This window comes from Scedosporium apiospermum (genome assembly GCF_000732125.1).
Source record: "Scedosporium apiospermum strain IHEM 14462 chromosome Unknown SEQ_SAPIO_0121, whole genome shotgun sequence".
Taxonomy (NCBI): domain Eukaryota; kingdom Fungi; phylum Ascomycota; class Sordariomycetes; order Microascales; family Microascaceae; genus Scedosporium; species Scedosporium apiospermum.
Genome location: NW_015971822.1, coordinates 2,402,653 through 2,421,548, shown reverse-complemented (window position 1 = coordinate 2,421,548; position 18,896 = coordinate 2,402,653). Strand labels below are relative to the sequence as shown.

The following is an 18,896-nucleotide window of genomic DNA, read 5'->3' as shown; positions in this document are numbered from 1 at the left end:
CCCGATTACCCCTAATTTTGCGTTTCCAGCAAAGAGTACAGAAGCTGTATTCATCAACAAGGCTGTTTGTCAGTTAGGAATATTCATGATTCGGATGGGGAAAAGCCGCAGTCGGTCAGGTAGTGGTTCCGGGACATCTTCGAAATGATCGAGTGTTGTATACTAAGACTCAAAGATCCATCAGGTCATGCGATACTACGTTACATGTACATTTATCATGTCCGGAGAAACGGCTGTGACAGCCCAGCCGTTGTAGTTAGTTTAGGATAGGTCAAATCAGCTCGTCGGGTCAAGTTCCGAGGCCGGGGAACATATGCAATAACCCCCACAAGATCCGGGAGGGAGACAGGGAGAACACATATGTGCCGCCTTGCAGTCGGTAATGCTTGGTCATTGCTTTGCAAGATGCGAGATTCGGGCACGGGTTAACCACGAGACTGAGGGCATATATGTATAAATAGACAGCCGCACACATACTCACCGCAGCACGCTGGACAAGACAGATCGTAGCAAAAGCAACTTAACAACTTAGATAATCATGATATAATGAATAGAATATGCTAGTTCGACCAGTTTGTTGAAGAAGAAGAAAAATGCCGACAGAGATATGAACAAGTCAACATAAGGGGGAAGAGACAAAGGAAACAGAATATAAACTGCAAGATGCACATCTTGCCACGGACCCTGCCCGCGATGTCTGATATTCTGGCTCCATCCATGCCCACCAGACCCCACAGGGAACTTCCAAAATATGAACATGAATAAAGAAGTACCAAGCTGGCATAAATGCAAGTCCCATATCCAAAATAGCCGCCTACCTAAATGACATGCGGCCCTCACTCCTCGCTCCTCGCCCCTATTTCCCCACGAAACTAGAATCAGTCACCCGTCTCCACCGCCGGTCCACCTCTGTTTACTTAGCATTCGTACCACTTGATGTTGATTTGTTGTGTCAGTGCTAGAGTTGCGTCATCGTTGGAGATCATGCCAGAAGCAGAAGACTTGGTGGAGGAGAGCGCGACACGGTTGTTAATGTTGAGGATGTCAGAGGATCCACCGCAAGGAGACCGGATAACACTGGTGGCGGGGACAAAGTCCTGCTGGGTGTAAACTTGGCCATCAGCCCAGACACCGCCACCCTTAATGCTGGTGCGGGTAGTGCAGGTGCTGGCGGCGTCGCTGCTGAAGTAGTAGGTGGAGAGGAAGTCGCCGGTGACGCCAGACTCAAGGAGGGCAAAGCCGTGGTAGACGCTGTCGACGACGGCAAAGCTAAAACCTGAGGGGTACTTGAGATTCAGATGGATCTGGCAGTTCTTGGAGCGGTCCTGGATAGAGGTTCCTGGTCCGATGTAGGTCTGGAACTGGTCGAAGCCGAGAGTGATGATCTGCGAGGGGATGAACCATTAGCTCAAGCTCAGGTTATAGACATTATAGTCATATGAGATACTTACAGTCTTGTCATTATTGAAGATGCTGGAGACAGATCCCTGGGGGCAGCCATTGCCAGAGTGCGTCACAGAGCTGATTGTGATCTGGTCAGCAGGAGGACCGGTCGCAAGGACAACGGCAGGAAATGCGAGAAGTCCGGTGAGGAAGCGCATTTTTGCGGTTAGATTCGAAAGTTGTAAAGGTGCGTTAGAGAGAGATGTGTGTTGAAGTGAAGAGGGTTAGTGTCCGTAGACTTGAGATTGGTAACTGAGGTTATGTCAGGCTTTCAACTTATATTTTCTTGTATCAGAGGATCGAAAACGGGATCTACACATCGGGGCGGGGAGGAAGCACATTAAATACACGGGGTGCTTCGAGGATATCTCATGTTCTTTTGGGGTTAAAGGCAATATCGAGAGATCAATCTAAAAAGCTCGCGGTGCTAACATTAGAACCTTTGGACAGGGGTTCACACCCTTGGGAAAGAACTCGGCGTTAGGTGTGGGCCAACTTGGTTAGACGGAACCGCTCTCCCCTGACAACCAGTCTCGTCCAACCGAAGGGGACCGCGCCGGATGGAGTGATGTTAGTTAGACTAGGCAATATTCCCCAACCCATGGCCTGACGCATACTAAGAGACTGTACCCCAAAGCGCAAGAGCCCATACTAAAGGGACTTGATCGGGGCAGACGGAGGCAACGATGAATGACGGGGGAAACCTGGTTGGGTTTGCCAAGCTTCGAGTCTACTTGAGCCTCGGAGTAGAAATGGAGAAGTGGCCACTCGCATGGGCAGACTGCTACCCAAAAGTCGAGTTAAGCAATCTATTCACACACATTTTCAACGCAAAAGAGGCAGCTGATATATCCTACAAATTAAATTATAGCTGTAGCACGGCATACACCTGGAGACTCCTATAGTGGGTGTTCTTTTAATAGAAGTCTGAGTCCCACCACGGTACCCTTCTTTCCCTTCCTCATCTCCCTTTTCCTATTAGCTCTGCTTGTGGCTCCAGCAGCCAACCGAGAGCCGGAGACGAGCGAGCCCTGCGTGAGGTTCGACTTTAGGCTGATCAAGAGAAAGATCTTCACCCGCCACTTCTGCTGTCGGAGCATGCCACATCGACGGTCTGTGGCAGAATCCGGACAACGGAGCTGGCTACCCAAATTCCTCCCTGGTCCGATTAGGTGCAATTAAATTTTGATTATATATTGCCTCTTGATTGCCCAGCATACCGCTTCGTTCAACCGAGCGGGCTCTTTTGAGAAGTGAGGTAGCACTCACACCATCTCACCCGCCATTTCTTAATTTTTCTTCGTTCTTTTTGTTTTCTGCGAGAACCCTCGACTCCCTTCTTATTGCACTGATGAAGGGGGAGTAGTGTCCCGTTTCAGCGATTGGCTCTGCTCAGCTACAAGTTATTTCCCCTCGGTCCAGGAATAGAACTGGGGACGTTTACAGGAGGGTGTGGATATTATCAAAACGACGGTCTGGAGAAAAACCTCTCCCGGCCTTGGGCTTGGCAAGGAGACGACAAATTCGTCAACATGTATGGCTTTCTTCAAGCTTCCGCTGTTCATTACCCTTTGTGGGCTGGTGAAAATTATAGGTCCGAAAAGGAGATTTCGATTGATCGATCTGTTCAATCTTGCGTTTCCCCAGCCCACGGATTCTGATCGTCACGCCAAGTGTCTTTTTTTATTTCATATTTTCCTTTTTATTAATCCACTTCTCTTAATAGATTCTGGGACATCCCAATCAGGTGTCTAATCTGTGCCCATGACAACTTAAAGAAACCGAGTGAAAAAGAAGAAAAGGAACACCAGTGAAGAAATATAGTAAGTAAACACCAGCCGGTGTGACAAGTGGCAAGGAGATTCATTTCGGCCGCATGTTTCCATGTATGTATGTCGAAATAACGTGCACGGAGTTACCCGACCTGATATGCTTGACTTCCACATCCCCGTATTATTGTAAACCTTATACTAGATTACTCTAGCTTTCATGTAGGCTCGCCACACATGACGTAGAGACCCGCATGTGCCACCTACGACATAGGCTCCTGATATCTATAATTGTCTATATTATTGACGTACGACGACATTTTGTGCAAAGATCCGGGGCTGGCCGGGGAACGGCCTCTCAGCGAGTCGTTCCCGATCTACGGAGGAAGTTGCGACTGGTGCGATGGCATTTAGATGTGCGCTGATCCAGGTTTTCTCTTCCCGTCTAGTCAGCTATCCGCCTGCCCATTGACTGAACCGCGGATTATCGAACGTGGCATTACGAAGTAGTGGGGGTGAAGTACGTTGCAGAGCTAAGAAAGAAATAAAAAGCAGATCAGGGTAGATTATTATGGTAAAAACCAAGGAAAACGAAGACTGCTAGGCCCGGCGTTGAATTTTCTATTTTTATCCTTCGACGCAGGCTATTAGAAATCTACATACGGCCGGGAGCATCAAGATTAGAGCATGACTTTTACCTCCAGTGGTCGGTAGAGATCCAGGGCATTGCATAACCTGCGCATCGCATTGCAATCTTAGGCGAGATCTTCTAAAGCTGTGATAGGCAGCAGACCCCTCCCTCGTACCACTCCCTCGTACCAAAACGTAGTCGATGCCGTCAAAGGCCCAGCTAAACCCCTATTACATCCTAGCCTTTAACCGGCTTCCTGGAAACTTTCGAAAACCTTCAATCCGCCTCCTTACAACTTCATGGGTCCTCCATCTTCCTGTCCGTTCGCTTCCGTTGACATTCTCCATTTTACTCAATCCATCCCGCTGAAACCGTAATGAGAACCGTACACATATCGCCGGCAGAGTCGCCAGAGTCATAGGAATTGAGCACTGCCCCAGGCAAGTCCAGAGACTACCTAACTATCACCGTCAACAACCGTACGGTTCTCGCTCCAGTCCGGTCGTCCGCATTAGTCTTGGTGGGGATGATGTCCCGAAGTCTCTCGACGTCGGAACGGCAACGAGCTCAAGGCTTTCGAAACCTTGCGTCGGACAGACCGTTGTGTTGCTGAGGCCGACGCCTCAGCTTCGGGATTCTCGAGATAGGCAGGTGCTGACTTACCCCCGACAGATGAACTGGCGCCACGATGCTTCAGCTTTTTCTAAAAGGAAGGAGTTCGCGGCTCAGGCTCAGGGGGCACTGTGCGGCTCTCAGGGGATTCTTGGGCAGCGCGGGACTCTTCAAACCCAGATGGACCCGAGACTGGGAACCAAGAGAAGGGATCGTCGGGTTTTGGATCCCAAGATGGATCTTCCATGGCCTCTGCGGCCCCGCTTAAGGACACCATCTTAATTAGGTCCCATTGCAACAGTAAAATCTCGTAATTGGGACGCGAGGACTTGTCGGAGGACGTAACATCGATGATTTCTCCGTCAAGGATGGGTCGGCCTGTGACCAAATGTCTCACGTTGACACTGCCTGGGCCATCGGGTGATGCCAGCAATTCGTCAGGGTCAAAGATCTCCGGCATCCTCTGACCGAGAGCAAGACCAGTTTTCTTCAACCAGCGGAATCTCAACCTGACTCCATTATCAAGTTGGGCGATGGGCTCAAGGCCAAACACAGCCTTCCCCCACAGTCGATGTAGGCTGGGGCTTAATGCGAGCATATTTTGGGCAGTGTCGACAATGTTTTGATCACCGACGAGTAGGTGGCTTATGCGTTCCTCCTGATGGCGTCCCCAAAGGCTGAAAAGAGTCGCTTGGAGACAATTAGAGGTCTTATGGGGCTCCTTTAGGGAAGAGAAAGGGAAAACGTGGCAAGCATCGGGGTACCGAGCTCCTGTAATAATACACCGGCCAGCATCCCTCAATAGACACTGCGAAGTTGATTGGTTAATGTCCTCTGGGGTTCTGTCAAACTGAAGAGAAGGGCGAGGAAGAAAAGGGGAAGGTAAAGAAAAGAAATGCCAACATACCTTGTCAGCCTCACTCCGGCTTCTCCTCACACTCTCGTCTTTCGACTCGGCCTCAATACCGGCACCTATTCGAAGTGGATCCTCGATAGGCTTCGTTAAGACTGGACATAGAAAGGTTAGGTTCCGCTTCAGGCTGAAGGGGCAAAGGATTGAGCTTGCATGTTTTCAACAGGATCATCAATGGTGGTATCAGAGCCTGGATCCTCAAAACGTCTGGCCAATTCTTAAGAGGATGGAGAGGTTCGAGAGGAGCAATCATCAAAATGCTCCACGAAGCAGTGTTCCAGTAACCGAGATCCGGGCCACGCTTGGTCAGTTGCCAAAATTGTTGAGCGAGATCAACCCGTGTCTGAACATTATCAATGAGGGCCATGTCATTGACATTTCGGATCGGGCTTGCTTCGAGAAAATAGATGAGCGCCGTTCGATCCTGGGCAGTTGTGGAAGGATTCTGTTCGAACTGGGTGATGAGGCTCTGGGCTCGGGCGAGCCAGTTGTTCGCCATTGTGCCGTCGATGATTGGGAGATGGAGATGAGGATGAGGATGAGGATGGAATGGGATGGAGATAGACTGGATCTGATGGCTTGTGGAGGTAAAAAGGAATTGGTTACAGGTCCCGAAAAAAAAAAAAAATAAATAAAAAATAAATAAAATAAAAACATTGAAGAGTGAAAGGAAATTCAAATGTGGTGGGTGGCCCGAGTAAAGTCTAAGCAAGCAGTGGAAGGCACTCTGTAAGATTGGGGCGGTTTGACCTTCCCAACCTTATTTTGACTAGGAAGTACAGCCGGGTGGTTCCTTCCGCATGACATATCCTGAAAGCCGGCACTGAACGCCAATTCGTTGTCCAGGAAAGATTGCTGCAACGTCCCAAAACACCGCGGGGAACAGGGCCCGAGCAAAATTATCCGAAGTTAGAAATTTACGTGTCGAGTACGTCAATAATAGCTACCCCATGCATGCCTCCAGTGGCATTTAACCCGTGGGACACTGCCTGTGTAGAAATCCACTTTATTTGTAAGAACGTACTGCCGAAGCAGCTGGGTTTTCTTGCATAAGCTGGTGGCCCATACTCTAGACGAAAATGGAGTGAGCGAAAGTGACTGAGATCAAGGTGGGTAGGGGAAAACAAACCGCTTCCCTCCATATTGCTTCACCAGTAGAACCCCTGGGCATCTCATCAACGACCACGCCATCTACAAGCCAAATAATTTGGCTTGGTTCGGGAGGTTTTCCCCCATTCTTATAGTAGTTGATGAGATATTTGATATTTTTTCGCTGCCGACGCGCCTCAATGGAATCCTCATTCAGGAGCTCCTGCAAGTACTCGAGCTTGAACTTGACAAGATCGAAATTTCCAACACAGGCAGGTGCGAAAGTAATGCGCTCGCTTCGTTCTTCCGTTTGTTTTCCTTGGGCCGACATGTTGAAGGATGCTTTGAGGGAGGTTCTGTAGCTCCAATGGAACCGGAAATATAAAACAAGGCAGAAGGTTGGAAAATAGGAAACGACAATTCCTGGCTTCTACATCCCTTGGCTTGGTCATTTCCAAGCTGAGGTTGTAAGAAGCTTGTGCCATAACCTATGAGGTCCTTCACCGTGACAATCGGGGAAATATCGGTTGAACGATTTAGAGTTGAAGTCTACCCATACAAGATAAAGTTTCGAATAATGAATGAAAATGCAATATTCTCGGGTTTTCCACTCGTTTATGCCTCAGTATGTGCCTAGGGTGCATATCGCTAAGCAGCACGTCGTTCTTGCCCAACTCAGGACGCTAAGCGGGTTCTTCAGGGTATGCCTGGTTCACGGCCCAGATGAGATCTTGGATCGCGGGATGGTACTTCGTACTTGATGATATTTTGAGAGTAACATAGATCCCCGTATCTCCCGGAGAGGCTTCGTGTAGTCGAGGGACTTCTCTGTCCGTGATCATCGCACGAGATTAGGTGTGTCTACGCCGAGGACGCGTGCCAGTAACGGTGCTTCGACTGGTGGGCTCCATGGCCAGTCGCAGACGGCCATAGTGATCACTCGCCGTTCTCGTCCAGAGACATGGCGAAATTGGGGGCGGAAATCAGAGCAAGCCGAAGGAGGAGGTTGGGATTCCAAATTGGAGACGCTAGGGCAGTCGCGAGCTGGGCCAGCCCGGCTGTCGAGATCAATCGGCCAAAACCTGCCCTGCTCTTTGAAACCTCGAGTCTCCCGAAGCACACGTAGTTCGGCCGCCAATGGTCTCGTCGCGACATCGCCTCATAAGCATATCGTCTTTGTAACATTTTCATGACGCCAATTCTAATTATTTGAGGCTGAAGTTTTGCGGCACCTTTAGCGGCAACCCTAGTTGAAATCCCAACTTACAACTCTACCTTGATGTCTTCGGCGGCGATAGCCTTCTTCACGCCATCCAACTCTCTTACCTTCTCCATCAACCTAGCAAAGTTGGGAAACTTCGTCTTACGGTCAGGCTCCTCATCACTCCACCACCACCAATACACGAGCAAAAGAAAATCCACAACCGTCAACGCCTCGCCGACCGCAAACTCCTTCCCCTCCAACTTCTCCTCGATGGTCGTAAACGCCTTAGCGATAACTTCCCTCCCTCGACGCTTAATATTCTGCATCGTGGCTTCGTCCGAATCATCCGCAAACCGGCCCGGTCGCCAAAACGCCGCGAAACCGTTGTTTTGTATCGTGTTGGAACCCCACGCCAACCACTCGGCCACCTTGGCGCGGTCGATGATGCCGGTGCCCAGTAGGTTGAGATCCGGCACGAGGAGCGCGATATACGTCAAGACGGCCGGCGTCTCCGTGATGACGACGGCATCTGGACCGTCCCCCACGACGAGGGTGGGTACGAAACCCTTGGGGTTGATGGCGAGGAACTGCTCGTGGGAGAGGCTGCCGTCGGCGCCTTCGTAGCGGCTGTTTGTGGAGTTGCCGTTGGGGGATTGTTTCATGACGACGAATTTGTAGGGGATGCCGGCGTGGGCGAGGACGCTGTGGGGGCCCAGGGAACAAGCACCCCGGCTGAGGTAGAGAGTCGGAGGTTGCCGCGCTGCCATGTCTGCTGAGTTAAGGTGGGTGTCGGATGGTGCATGCTATTGGTGTCCCTGCGATTGGGTTTCAGTGAGAGGCGGCCCAGAAGGATTTGGGCTCCTTTATAGACTTGTTCCCAATAAGCGGCAGGCCGGACGAGACACGCCAGCGCAGCGGATCTATGGATGAATGCCCCGAAACATGCATTGAGGGATCATCGACCGATTTGTCAGCGAAGTGCATTCAAATACAGTAAGATTCTAAATAAGGAAGCAGCCATTACTCGTTACATCACCAGACCGTGAAACCTCACATCCATATCAGGCATTGGACGGACATCACACAAACATTGGGTGGGGAAGCCGGTATTCCTAGGCAGCAGAATTGTATCTAGGATGTCGATCTCAGGGCTGTGGCAGCACGATGATGGCTAGCTGAACCAAGAGCCACAGCAGTAGAGCCATAAGATGCGAGTTCAAGGCGCGAAGAGGGGGATAGAAGGAGCAATGGTGTGCATGGCTGGCATTGATCAAATCTGTAGAATTTCCCAGTTTGATTACTCCTGTAGGGTTCAGGCTCTCATATCATCCTTCACCGCCGCTTAGGTTGCATCTGGTTCGTCTCAGCTTGCGGGTGCGCGAATAGTTCCACTCAAAGACTCCTATTTCCGGTGAAAGTGGAAATGGGATCAAATATATCGTGTTTTGCGTCCACTTCTGATATCAGAATGGCACCACGACACCGGCCAGCAAGAAATCGAGATGTAGATCTCGATGATTGCATTCAGAGTGTGCACTGAAGGATCAATATAAGATACGCCCATTTCTTTCGTGAGTCGACCACACCGCAGCATCTCGGATTGGCGAGTTCGGCTTACATAAACGGGCCCCCGCGCGCCGGATGAGACGCTACATAGTCCAACTGCACCCTCTCAGCTCCAGGAAGGGTACATCGTGACTCTTTTCTACTCACATATCCAAACGCCATACTCTAAGCTATTCGGGGTCTCCTAGTCTCTATTTCCTGCACCAAATGGACACGATTTCCCTCTTAGATTTCGCTACCGAGATCGATGCAAGGACCACTTTCGACGCCAACCACATCGCGCCCGATGAACCCCGCACTACCGCCGAGCTCCAACCCGAGGAATGTCCCGATTGCGGAGAAAAGCATATCCCTCGCCGAATAGTTTGTTGCGTTGACGGCACCTGGATGCTTGAAGATGGCGCTGAAGGTAATCGCTCCAAGGAAGAACCTGCAAAGGGCCAAGCGCGCTGAAGGCTAAGAACAAAGGGATATTAGGTTATTTTCAGAATAACCCATCCAATATCTTCCGTATTTGGATGGCTGTGAAGCCTGGGCGAGTCAAAGCTCAGAACGGAACAGAGTGGGAGCAGGTGAGAGGTTCAGCTGGTGTCTACGAGATGACTCTCTGCTGCTTTCCTACTCACATGCCACTTCAGACTAGGGAATATTTCAAAGGGCTTGGCACAAAACAGCCAAAGTGGAAAAAATACTGGCAGGGTACGACAGGAGACGGGTACGAAGCTCTCGTCGCCGAGGTTTATGAGGTGAGTAGAAAGCCGGCCCAGGCACAGAAAAGTCCAGTCCAATACTGGCCTTGGCATTTTCGAGCCCTCGAGTGCTGATCAACATCTTCTGCTTTTTCCTTTTATTTTTTTTTTATTCTAGCACTGCGCCAAAACATGCTGTCCCTCACAGGATGAACTCTTCTTATTCGGATATAGCCGGGGAGCCTGTAAGTCTAATCTGTCCAGACGACCAACGGGAAACGCTAAGCTGAGATTTGCTCACTCTAACGACTCACAGTCATAGTTCGTGCCGTAGCAGGGCTCTTTTCATATATCGGCACACTGAAACGCGACGCCGATGACTGGGAAGAAAAGTTTTCCCAAGCACTTGATCTGTACAAATCGACTCGATTAGAGAAGGCAGTTAATCCTGGGAAGCACTCTGTGAGCGATATTCTTTATTATCTACCCCATGGCCTCGACTAACAGGGATATCTTAAGGCTTTTCATTTCCTGTGAGTAACCCCTTAAACACGTGAAACGGGAACTCCTGCGCCGTGAAGGCTAAACGTGGGATCGGGCCAGCACGCGGTTTACCAAGGAGTCTCCACGAATCACGTTCCTCGGGCTATTCGATACTGTCAGATCTATTGGCTTCCTGGATCCAAATAAAACCCCAGCCTGGCTCGACGCTGCCAAGTCCACTATAGCGCTTAAGCGGCTCTTTGAAGATCACTCCTATGATATCCGCCAGGCCGAGAACACCTACCACGTGCGGCAGGCGCTCGCGCTACTGGAAAAGCGGGACATGTTTAAACCAGAGAGGATGGAGAACGGGCAAGGAGAGAAGTTACCTGCCGGCCAAGCCGAGAGGACCTGCTTAGAAGCCTGGTTTCTCGGTTATCACGCGGACATGGGTGGTGGCTCCCTGCATGATGGCCTTTCTCTCTGGCCGCTGCAATGGATCCTTAGTGAGGCTTCTGCCCACGGTCTCGTTTTAGATTTTGTGGCCCCTCAACGCTTAGTCAAGGATATACAAGATCCTCTGCAACTCGTGATGCCGACGGGTAAGGGCCCGCATCAGATACCATTTAAGGACCACATAGCTGTCAACATGTGGGACTTGAATAAAGAGTTTGATCTCCCAGGCTTGAAGCCCGTTCCCAACCCACCGACAGATGCAACGACTAAGCTGCCCACCTCGGAGAGAACTGTATTTACGAGTTCAAGTAGTGGCTCAGGTAAGAGACCCTCTTTTTCATGGCATACCTGGAAGGCCTTGTACTTAGTTGGCCTCAGTCACCATAATCCACCCCTCGGTGTACTGGGCAGACGATGTGACTCCACTGGGGATAAGATTCCTCAGCCCCATGAGCTTCTCCGGCCAGATTCGCCAGAGGATTAGCGATATCGATATCCGGCCAGAATCTCTGTACTGGAACCAAAGTCACACGAGGATAGTCAACGTCCAGCGCGGCCGGCCGAGAGTACTCTTATGCGGCCCCTCCGGGGTCGGCAAGTCCAGTTTGATCAACGAGATCTTGGACAAAGCAGTGGTGAGCAGCTCGGTACAAGACGCAGGACCCGGCGTGTGCTGCCAGTTTCACTAACGGGGTTGAGGGGTAATAGACCGCCGAAAACTCCGGCCCTGATACTGTCCAGCACGACATCAACTTTGAGCTTGGTGGTAATATCTCAGTCGAGGATGGCAATGATTTCATTTTTCACGATACCTGCGGGTTCGAGAGGGGAGCCGAGGAGACTGTAAAGAGGGTCCAAACCTTCCTGAAGAATCGCCGGGGGATGACCACTTTTCAAGATCAACTACACTGTATTTGGTAAGGCCACCCCCCTTGATCTACTACGAATCGTAATAACGCGTGAAACAATCCAGGTATTGTTGCGAGTCCACGGGTCGAGTTGAGGAAGCTGATCGGGAATTCCTGAGATCAACTGGCTTCCACGGTATCCCCGTTCGGCTTGTCTTTACGAAATACGATGTTCTCGAAATGGACTGTCTAAGGGAGGCTTGTCGCCAGTATCGCGAGAAACACCCTGGGGCCCCCAAGTTCAAGTACGATCGAGTGCCTGTAGGCGCACAGGACGATGTCTACTCGTGCACGGATTCGATGCTAGCATTGAGACGTGCCCAGCGAGAGGCGATAGCCGGTGAGCTATTTCCAGAGAATGCCGAAACTAGTTTTGTAAGCATTGAAGGTAAGCCTTGCCTCGGTAACTCTCTTTACAGCGAAACTCATCACATCGGTGGCGGCCGACCGGCTCTAACTTATTGGGTCTACATAAGATGATGAAACCATCCGAGAGCTCTGCGAGAAGACCCAAGCCTGCCTAAAGAGCGACGTCCTCATTCGGATCCACAACAAAGCAATGCTGGCCCATATCCAGCAGACTCTTCCCGTAGTCGTTGGACAGGTCACTCAACGTGTCGTGGTGATTTGCGGCGCGCGCCCTAGGGTACTGTTCGATAGGAACGAACTCATGGCAGAGAGTCTCGCCGCCGTGGAGAATTTTCCCGCTGATCTATCGCGCATCTTGCCTTCATTCTACGGTCTCAATATTGCCTCGGAGGTCAACACAGGAAGTTATCTCGAGTTATTTTCCGAGATCCAATTAGGCGAAGAGGCTACAAATTGGAAAGATACCTTGTGGGAAACCTTCAATGTGATTGGGACGGGCCATCCGGCCCAGGCCTGGAACGATGAAAAGTTCGCTGAAAGGTGGTTTGTGAAAACTCGGCGCGCCCTGATGCTACAGTCAATTTTCGGTATCCTGACACACGAGAAACTCTTCTGGCTAGGAATCCGGGATATCCCCACGAAAGAGATCCCAGCGCGAGCAGTGATCGACGTCCTCAAACATGCGGTCGAGATAGATCGAATCCTAGACAAGGCTGGGTTCGACGTCTCGGGAGGTGCTGAAAACTTTGAGCGTGTTTTGGGCGAGATGGTGGAGAGAATGCGGAGCAGTTTGCGAATCACAGAATCTTAAGAAATCTCGACATCCTATCCTCCGAGTTGGGCGCAATATGCTAAGCATTACATCACACTCTTACAAATATCTTATAAATGATATGCCCTTTGGTATATCGTATACCAAGCCATATCTGTCGCCTCCCTCGTCCGGGAAGGGAGAAATTGCTCGTCCTTTGGTCCTGGGCCGAGCTTCGTGGTAAGCTTTATGCCACCTGAGGCCCCTGCGAGTGCTCGAACGTGTCCTCTTCCATACAGCGCTTTAAGTGGCCTTCAAGCACTGTCTAACCAGGGCGGGCGAGGCTCCCAAGACGGAGAAAAAAGGAGAGAAAATGGAGAAGGGAAAAAAAGAAAGAGCCGTGGTCTTGACGCCAAAGACATTTGTAAAACACCCGTCGATCACCTTGGAAGAGACTGGAAAATTCAAACCAAGCGTCTTAGTCATTGGTTGGTTATCACCAAACTCCTCATTTCGGGGATAGAAATCGCGGTCGGCTGTCGGCGCCGGTTGCTAGGACGGAATCAAACGATCCTGATGACCCCAGACCGCAGCCAGTCGGAGATCAGCCGTACAGACTTGATAGAGACTCGGGAATGCATGGCGCAGTCCATAAGACTTAAAAATGCATGTTGCGACCTAGACCGTGGACGAGAAGAGTCTTGTGAAAAGCCTCGAGCAGATGATTTCACTTCTTGACTATGTTGTAGACTTGTAGTCCCAGTCTAGAATTTTGAGTGTATGAAATGGACGCCGATCGGCTATGCAGTAAAGTAATTTTTTTTCTCTTTACCCTTCTCTTTTCTCTAGGGTTGGGGGGGTTGGCGCGGGGACGAAAAGGAGAGAAGAGGGGAGGGATATTAATTTCAACATCAATACCTCCCGCAGTGGGAGGACGGGCGTGGGATCCAGGGTCGGCCGCCGCCAAAGCGAATAGGGCCAACTGGCCGAGTTGCTTGGTGCTGATTATGAAAAGGCGCGTTGGCTGTTCAGGATTTGCGGGGCGGAGTTTAATGAGCGACTCGACATGGAACTTTTGAAAATGCACGACCCGCTTCATATCTACATCATACCTAAACAAACCAACCTTCTCCAAGTGAAGACCTGCGATGATAGTCCTCGTGGCGGAGTAGCTAGGGTCAAATGGGCAGAGGGACTTGCGAACAGCACATGTTTTAGTTTAACTAATATCACTTGTTTATTACGCAGAGCGATAAACTACTTGCCAAAAGGAAATCGGGGGTCTGTTCCTTTGAACTCGCTCGTTCGTGGAGAACTTCTGAAGAGGTGGGTAGGGCCAATGATTCAAGATTTGATGGGTCCATCCTTGCTGACAATATGAAATCCGCATATTTTTGCAAGGCGAAGAAGTAACATGAACCATCTTTGCCCTGATCGACCATTCGGTCTCTGGAAGGCCTTTCCTGCGTCTCATTCTGCGCCACCCGCTGATGCTGGCAGACGACTTTCTTACTCTCCCGACACTTGGAATTCCCGTTCGCGACACCCGCGCCTCCGCAGGTTTCTTCGGATGGGCCGTTGCATGGGCGGTAGGATTTTCCGATCCTCGATCAATACATCTTGGAGAAACGGGCAATCCCTGCATGCGCGAACATCCCAGCCACAGCCAGTCAACCAAGCCCAGAGGCGCGGTAAGCACAGAAGCACAGCCACTATAAATTACAGGCGAGGAATTTACCTACATGTACGTATTTAGGATTGATCTTGGCGTGGTTGAACCATCAAACTTTGCTAGTTGTTGATTGATTATATTTCCTCTTTCTAACCGCCTTACTTCGTACAGCCGTATCTTCATCGCACCACCCACCACAGACACCATTTCAACCGCTTTCAAGAATATAATCATTATTATCAGCATCACAACGTCGTGAAATAATTTTACAACAACTAACAAAAAAATGCACGCGCGAACATCAGCTGCTGCCCTTGCGGCCATCTTAGCCATGCTTGTCCCGCAAGCGACCGCGGAGCAGACAACCCTGGTAATTGATGCGACTTCTCTGCCCAAGATTGAACCTCTCGGGGCACTCATCTCCCGCCTCCACCTTCGCCCGCTAACTTTCTTCGTAGCAAGTATGGATTCCTATGGTACCGCTGGACAACCCAGGGTTCTATGACGAGGTGGAAGCCATCGTCGAGACTATCGTGAGTAATCGCCCTTTGCCAACCACAAGCTCCACGGCGATGTCGCTCGCTAAAGAATAATGCATAGACAAACGACCAAACTCTGCTCGGCATACGGTACAAGGGCACCGGTGCGCCAGAGGACTACCCTATTCAGACCATCACCGTCGGCCAGAGTAGTACGAAGAACCAACCCCCCCTCCCCGCCGCCCCGCTGCGGCGCCGGGGGACACGCCTTGGAGCTAGCAATCCTAACTACCGCTTACAGCTTTCAGATTCTCAGCAACTGCCGACCCCGAGCACTACATCTCGTAAATGCCCCCGCAATCTAGAGCGCACGATGAGTTCACCCACTGACAAGACCCTCTAGGTCCACCGTTGTGGATTGCACCCTGACCGGCTGCCCTACCGCTACGACAGGCACGTGCGTCCTTATCGACAGCACCTCAGGAGAAGGCCTCGCCACGACCACCGAAACGGTCGATGCCTCCCGCCTGTCCTTTTATGCTATTTCCCTCGTCACACCCTTGCCCGACGCCGCCGCTCCCGAGTGTGGTACCGAAAACGCCGACAGAACCACGCTGACTGGCACGAGGCTCCCAAGTAGCACTGAGAACGGCAGTGGCGCCGGCGCGACCGAGACTGGCGCGGCAGGCCCCGATAGCGCGGCATCGAAGGTTGTTGGTTCGTGGGGCGCGATTGCGGCTGTCGCGGCGCTAGCTCTTGCCGCCTAGATTTGAGGTGTGAGGTGGCATTGAAAATTGAGTCTTGACTTATCCTGTGCGCTTTCTAATAATACGATGGACCCTCATCGTCAGGCGAACCTTCAGCGTCCCTCCCTTCTTTTTTATAGGCTTTCTGTATAGGCGATTGAGCAGATAGAATGCATTAAGAAGATACCCTTCAGCCACGCAGTCCACCTTGACGTATCTGGGGCTGTGTCGCTCTTACCCCAGCAGTTGCGTAGTGGCTGTACCATCTCTCCGGGAACAGACTCCGTGCGACATCCATGACACCTGTCGGCTTAGGATCAAATGTGCAGCATGCCGACAGAGCGACGAAGGGGTGTTCAATCCCGCTTACTTTATTAATCTCCCCAGACATCCACCGCCAGTGTGGACACGGTCATGTCTAGCTATCCCCCATCAAGGCAGGATGCCCCCTTCCCAACAGGCTGGCGAGGGGTCTCCAGAACGAGAAGTCTCATTCGCGATATGGCACTGGGTTCCGTCGGGATATTCAGATAGGCTGAATGACGAAGTTGCGCCAGGCCAAGCAATATCGAATCCTTTTAAATTTCTGTAACGTATTGACCAGAAGGCTCGCTTACTGCATGGACCGTTCGCGGGCTAGCCATTGTCGCCGCTACCCCGCGAGCGATGATACCTTCTCTGGCAACAGAACCACATTGTGGGTGAGGGTGGTATTAGCGGAAGCGAGATCGAGCCCCAGTATATTTGTCGGTACGCGAGCAGAGACACCCAGTGACGACGCACGCTGATTAACGAAATCATCTACTGTCAGAAGACCTGCAGTTGCAGGCACCATTCGTGCGAGATGACGCTATCACGATGCGAAAGTCTTGATTCCGACAACTCACCCATCCCGACTCGTTACGTGAAAATCATGGCATCACTGGAACCAGGGGGGATGTCCTTGTCCATCGCCTTGTGCGAGACGACGGGTCAGACTGGAAAATACATAGCGCTGAGCCACAGGTGGACCCCCGAAACAGAACTTGTAAAGGCCTTAAGGGGGAAACTACGCAGACCGGATCGGCGCCGGCGGCCGCCCCGTCCAGCTAAAGGCGCTGTTGATCTCCACACCTCCACCCAGGCGATCCGCTAAATGTTGCCGGAATCTCAGTTTCTGGAAGCATGGGAGCCGTTCAGCGGCCGCCTTATCGCGGGTCGGCCGCCCGTACAGGTCGACAAACCTGTTTATTAATCCAAGACCGAATCCGAAAGCACATCTCCCGTCAAGAATCTCCGCGATAGGTGCATTGAGCGAGAAGGACGCATTTCCCTGTAGAACGGGAATCGAGCCTGTGGACCGAAAAATCCAATCATTGGAACTTTTTGAAGGTCCTGGGGATTAGAACGAGCCGAGAGTCCCTAGAGTGAGAGAGGCGAATCCAGGGAGACAATCTACGGATATGAAAAGCCTCGGTGTTCCCATCCTATCGGATTCAAATCACCAGGTCACTGCGACGCCTAGGCCAAGTCAAATAAGCACAACGCAGAGCTGTCTAATCGCTCTTCACCAGGCAAAATGAAGCTCATCTCATCCGTCATCTTCTGCCTCAGCATTGCCAGCGCAGCCTATGCTGCCCCGCAGGTGTGTAAACGCCTCATGATGTCATCGTTTTCTCTGCTAATAGCCTCATTCTTGGCCGCAGTCTGACGTCCCTACCCATCAAGGCCAGATTATGAAGCGCGACGACGGCAGCTTCTTTCTTCACGTCCCCATGCTTGCCGGCGAGAAGCGCGGGTGTTTTGAATGCCCCTGTGACAGGTGGACTGGGCCGTGTTGCTGCCCTGAGGGTGTCAATTGCTGCAACCACTGCAATACTTGCTAGATTTTTGACTATTCTATGGATCGAGACGATGCGTGTTTGGGGGGCTTTACTACTTGTTCCCGCAAGCCCCGAAACACCGAGAGGAGTTTACAATGTCACTTCTTCGCTGGGTTGCGTGACAGAGCTAGATTTGAATCTTATTTCGTGGCTTTTTGTGTGTACAATAAGTCGATGCGTCCTAGAGCGGGGTGGACTTCATCCGGAATATGCCCGCGTTATTCCGTAGCGAGTAAACCTCATTAAGTAGAGCACCGGTCGTTGTAGAATCGATGTTTTCTTTTCATTTACAGGTGCCCTACTACTGCCTCTTCTATCCCAGCGCAGCGATCGCCAGAGCTGCATTCTGAGCTAGCCGGGCCGGGTAGTCTCCCAATCAAATGGTCCTGTTTGGACGATGGTGACAGCGGGTTCCCCCTCGCTGTACCCCGCAAGGTTAGGTCCGGGTCCCACGGCTTTCTCTCCGCGCGCATATTCTCTTAATCCTACTCTGAAGCCGCGCTATTTCAAAGCCCATATAAATACCTCAACATCAAGTAGCACAGGCCGGTTGAACCCTGGTGATACCTTGGCGAGAGCCGGGGTATGTAGCCACGGAGGTCCCCATCGGTTTGGCTGTCATTGATGAGCTCTGACTGGTTGCTAACCTGCAGCATCACCGCGACTTCGGAAATTCTCCGACGACCTAAAGCTACTCCTGATTCCGTGATATTGCCCCTGCCTCTGTTCTCCAACCTTTCCCTCTTTACAAGGGACTCTCAAGTCAAATATACAACTATCTTCCCCCATGCACTACCCTGGCAGTTGGGCTGGCCGAGTAGGTTATCTTAGCGCGGAGCCGAGATATATTCCGATGATTATGCGCTAGTAGGTGGGCGATGCACTCCTGGGCTACACATGAACCTCATGATGCACCGGTGTTGGTCTGCGTAGGGTAGAACAATGCGGAATAGGGTATTGAATGGAAGGAGGCCCAAGCAGGCTCATCCACCTGATGGCCGACATTCTTATATCAATGTATTGCACAATATAAACGGGAGCAAAAGAAGGGATGAATGAACAGTAACTTAGGCTTTTCGTTCAGATGGATACATACTGATGCATCTTTTTGTTATATAGCTCAGCTGTGAGTGAGTCAAACATGACACGAGGTTCCAGTTATTATTAATAAAACAAGAGCCAACATCCTTCTCTCACTCGCCTGGAAGCGAGAGGAAAAGAACCGCAAGCGCTGCCAAGCTAGAAATCGAACTA

General features: G+C 51.1%; 6 protein-coding genes across 6 annotated transcripts; 3 read left to right on the top strand and 3 right to left on the bottom strand.

Annotated features, from left to right (window-relative positions):
* Nucleotides 1-917: 917 nt before the first annotated feature.
* On the bottom strand, nt 918-1,601 carry SAPIO_CDS8709 (Secreted protein; the record flags this gene model as incomplete). Its single annotated transcript, XM_016790292.1, has 2 exons — nt 918-1,385; nt 1,452-1,601. 2 exons carry the CDS (start codon nt 1,599-1,601, stop codon nt 918-920), a joined length of 618 nt encoding a protein of 205 aa, XP_016640555.1.
* Nucleotides 1,602-4,546: 2,945 nt separating this feature from the next.
* On the bottom strand, nt 4,547-5,867 carry SAPIO_CDS8708 (uncharacterized protein; the record flags this gene model as incomplete). Its single annotated transcript, XM_016790291.1, has 3 exons — nt 4,547-5,263; nt 5,363-5,463; nt 5,654-5,867. The coding sequence occupies 3 exons, from the start codon at nt 5,865-5,867 to the stop codon at nt 4,547-4,549; spliced, it is 1,032 nt and encodes a 343-aa protein (XP_016640554.1).
* A 1,526-nt stretch (nt 5,868-7,393) lies between these two features.
* Nucleotides 7,394-8,428, bottom strand: SAPIO_CDS8707 (uncharacterized protein; the record flags this gene model as incomplete). Its single annotated transcript, XM_016790290.1, has 2 exons — nt 7,394-7,658; nt 7,725-8,428. 2 exons carry the CDS (start codon nt 8,426-8,428, stop codon nt 7,394-7,396), a joined length of 969 nt encoding a protein of 322 aa, XP_016640553.1.
* A 1,006-nt stretch (nt 8,429-9,434) lies between these two features.
* Nucleotides 9,435-12,943, top strand: SAPIO_CDS8706 (uncharacterized protein; the record flags this gene model as incomplete). The annotated part of the gene is made up of 11 exons (XM_016790289.1): nt 9,435-9,636; nt 9,705-9,799; nt 9,866-9,973; nt 10,125-10,161; nt 10,233-10,378; nt 10,436-10,449; nt 10,520-11,175; nt 11,234-11,490; nt 11,564-11,772; nt 11,829-12,151; nt 12,240-12,943. The coding sequence occupies 11 exons, from the start codon at nt 9,435-9,437 to the stop codon at nt 12,941-12,943; spliced, it is 2,751 nt and encodes a 916-aa protein (XP_016640552.1).
* A 1,898-nt stretch (nt 12,944-14,841) lies between these two features.
* On the top strand, nt 14,842-15,801 carry SAPIO_CDS8705 (uncharacterized protein; the record flags this gene model as incomplete). The annotated part of the gene is made up of 5 exons (XM_016790288.1): nt 14,842-14,925; nt 15,014-15,088; nt 15,156-15,246; nt 15,336-15,378; nt 15,438-15,801. The coding sequence occupies 5 exons, from the start codon at nt 14,842-14,844 to the stop codon at nt 15,799-15,801; spliced, it is 657 nt and encodes a 218-aa protein (XP_016640551.1).
* Nucleotides 15,802-17,338: 1,537 nt separating this feature from the next.
* SAPIO_CDS8704 (uncharacterized protein) lies at nt 17,339-18,331 on the top strand (the record flags this gene model as incomplete). The annotated part of the gene is made up of 5 exons (XM_016790287.1): nt 17,339-17,404; nt 17,466-17,557; nt 17,936-18,082; nt 18,183-18,225; nt 18,296-18,331. The coding sequence occupies 5 exons, from the start codon at nt 17,339-17,341 to the stop codon at nt 18,329-18,331; spliced, it is 384 nt and encodes a 127-aa protein (XP_016640550.1).
* Between the last annotated feature and the right edge of the window lie 565 nt (nt 18,332-18,896).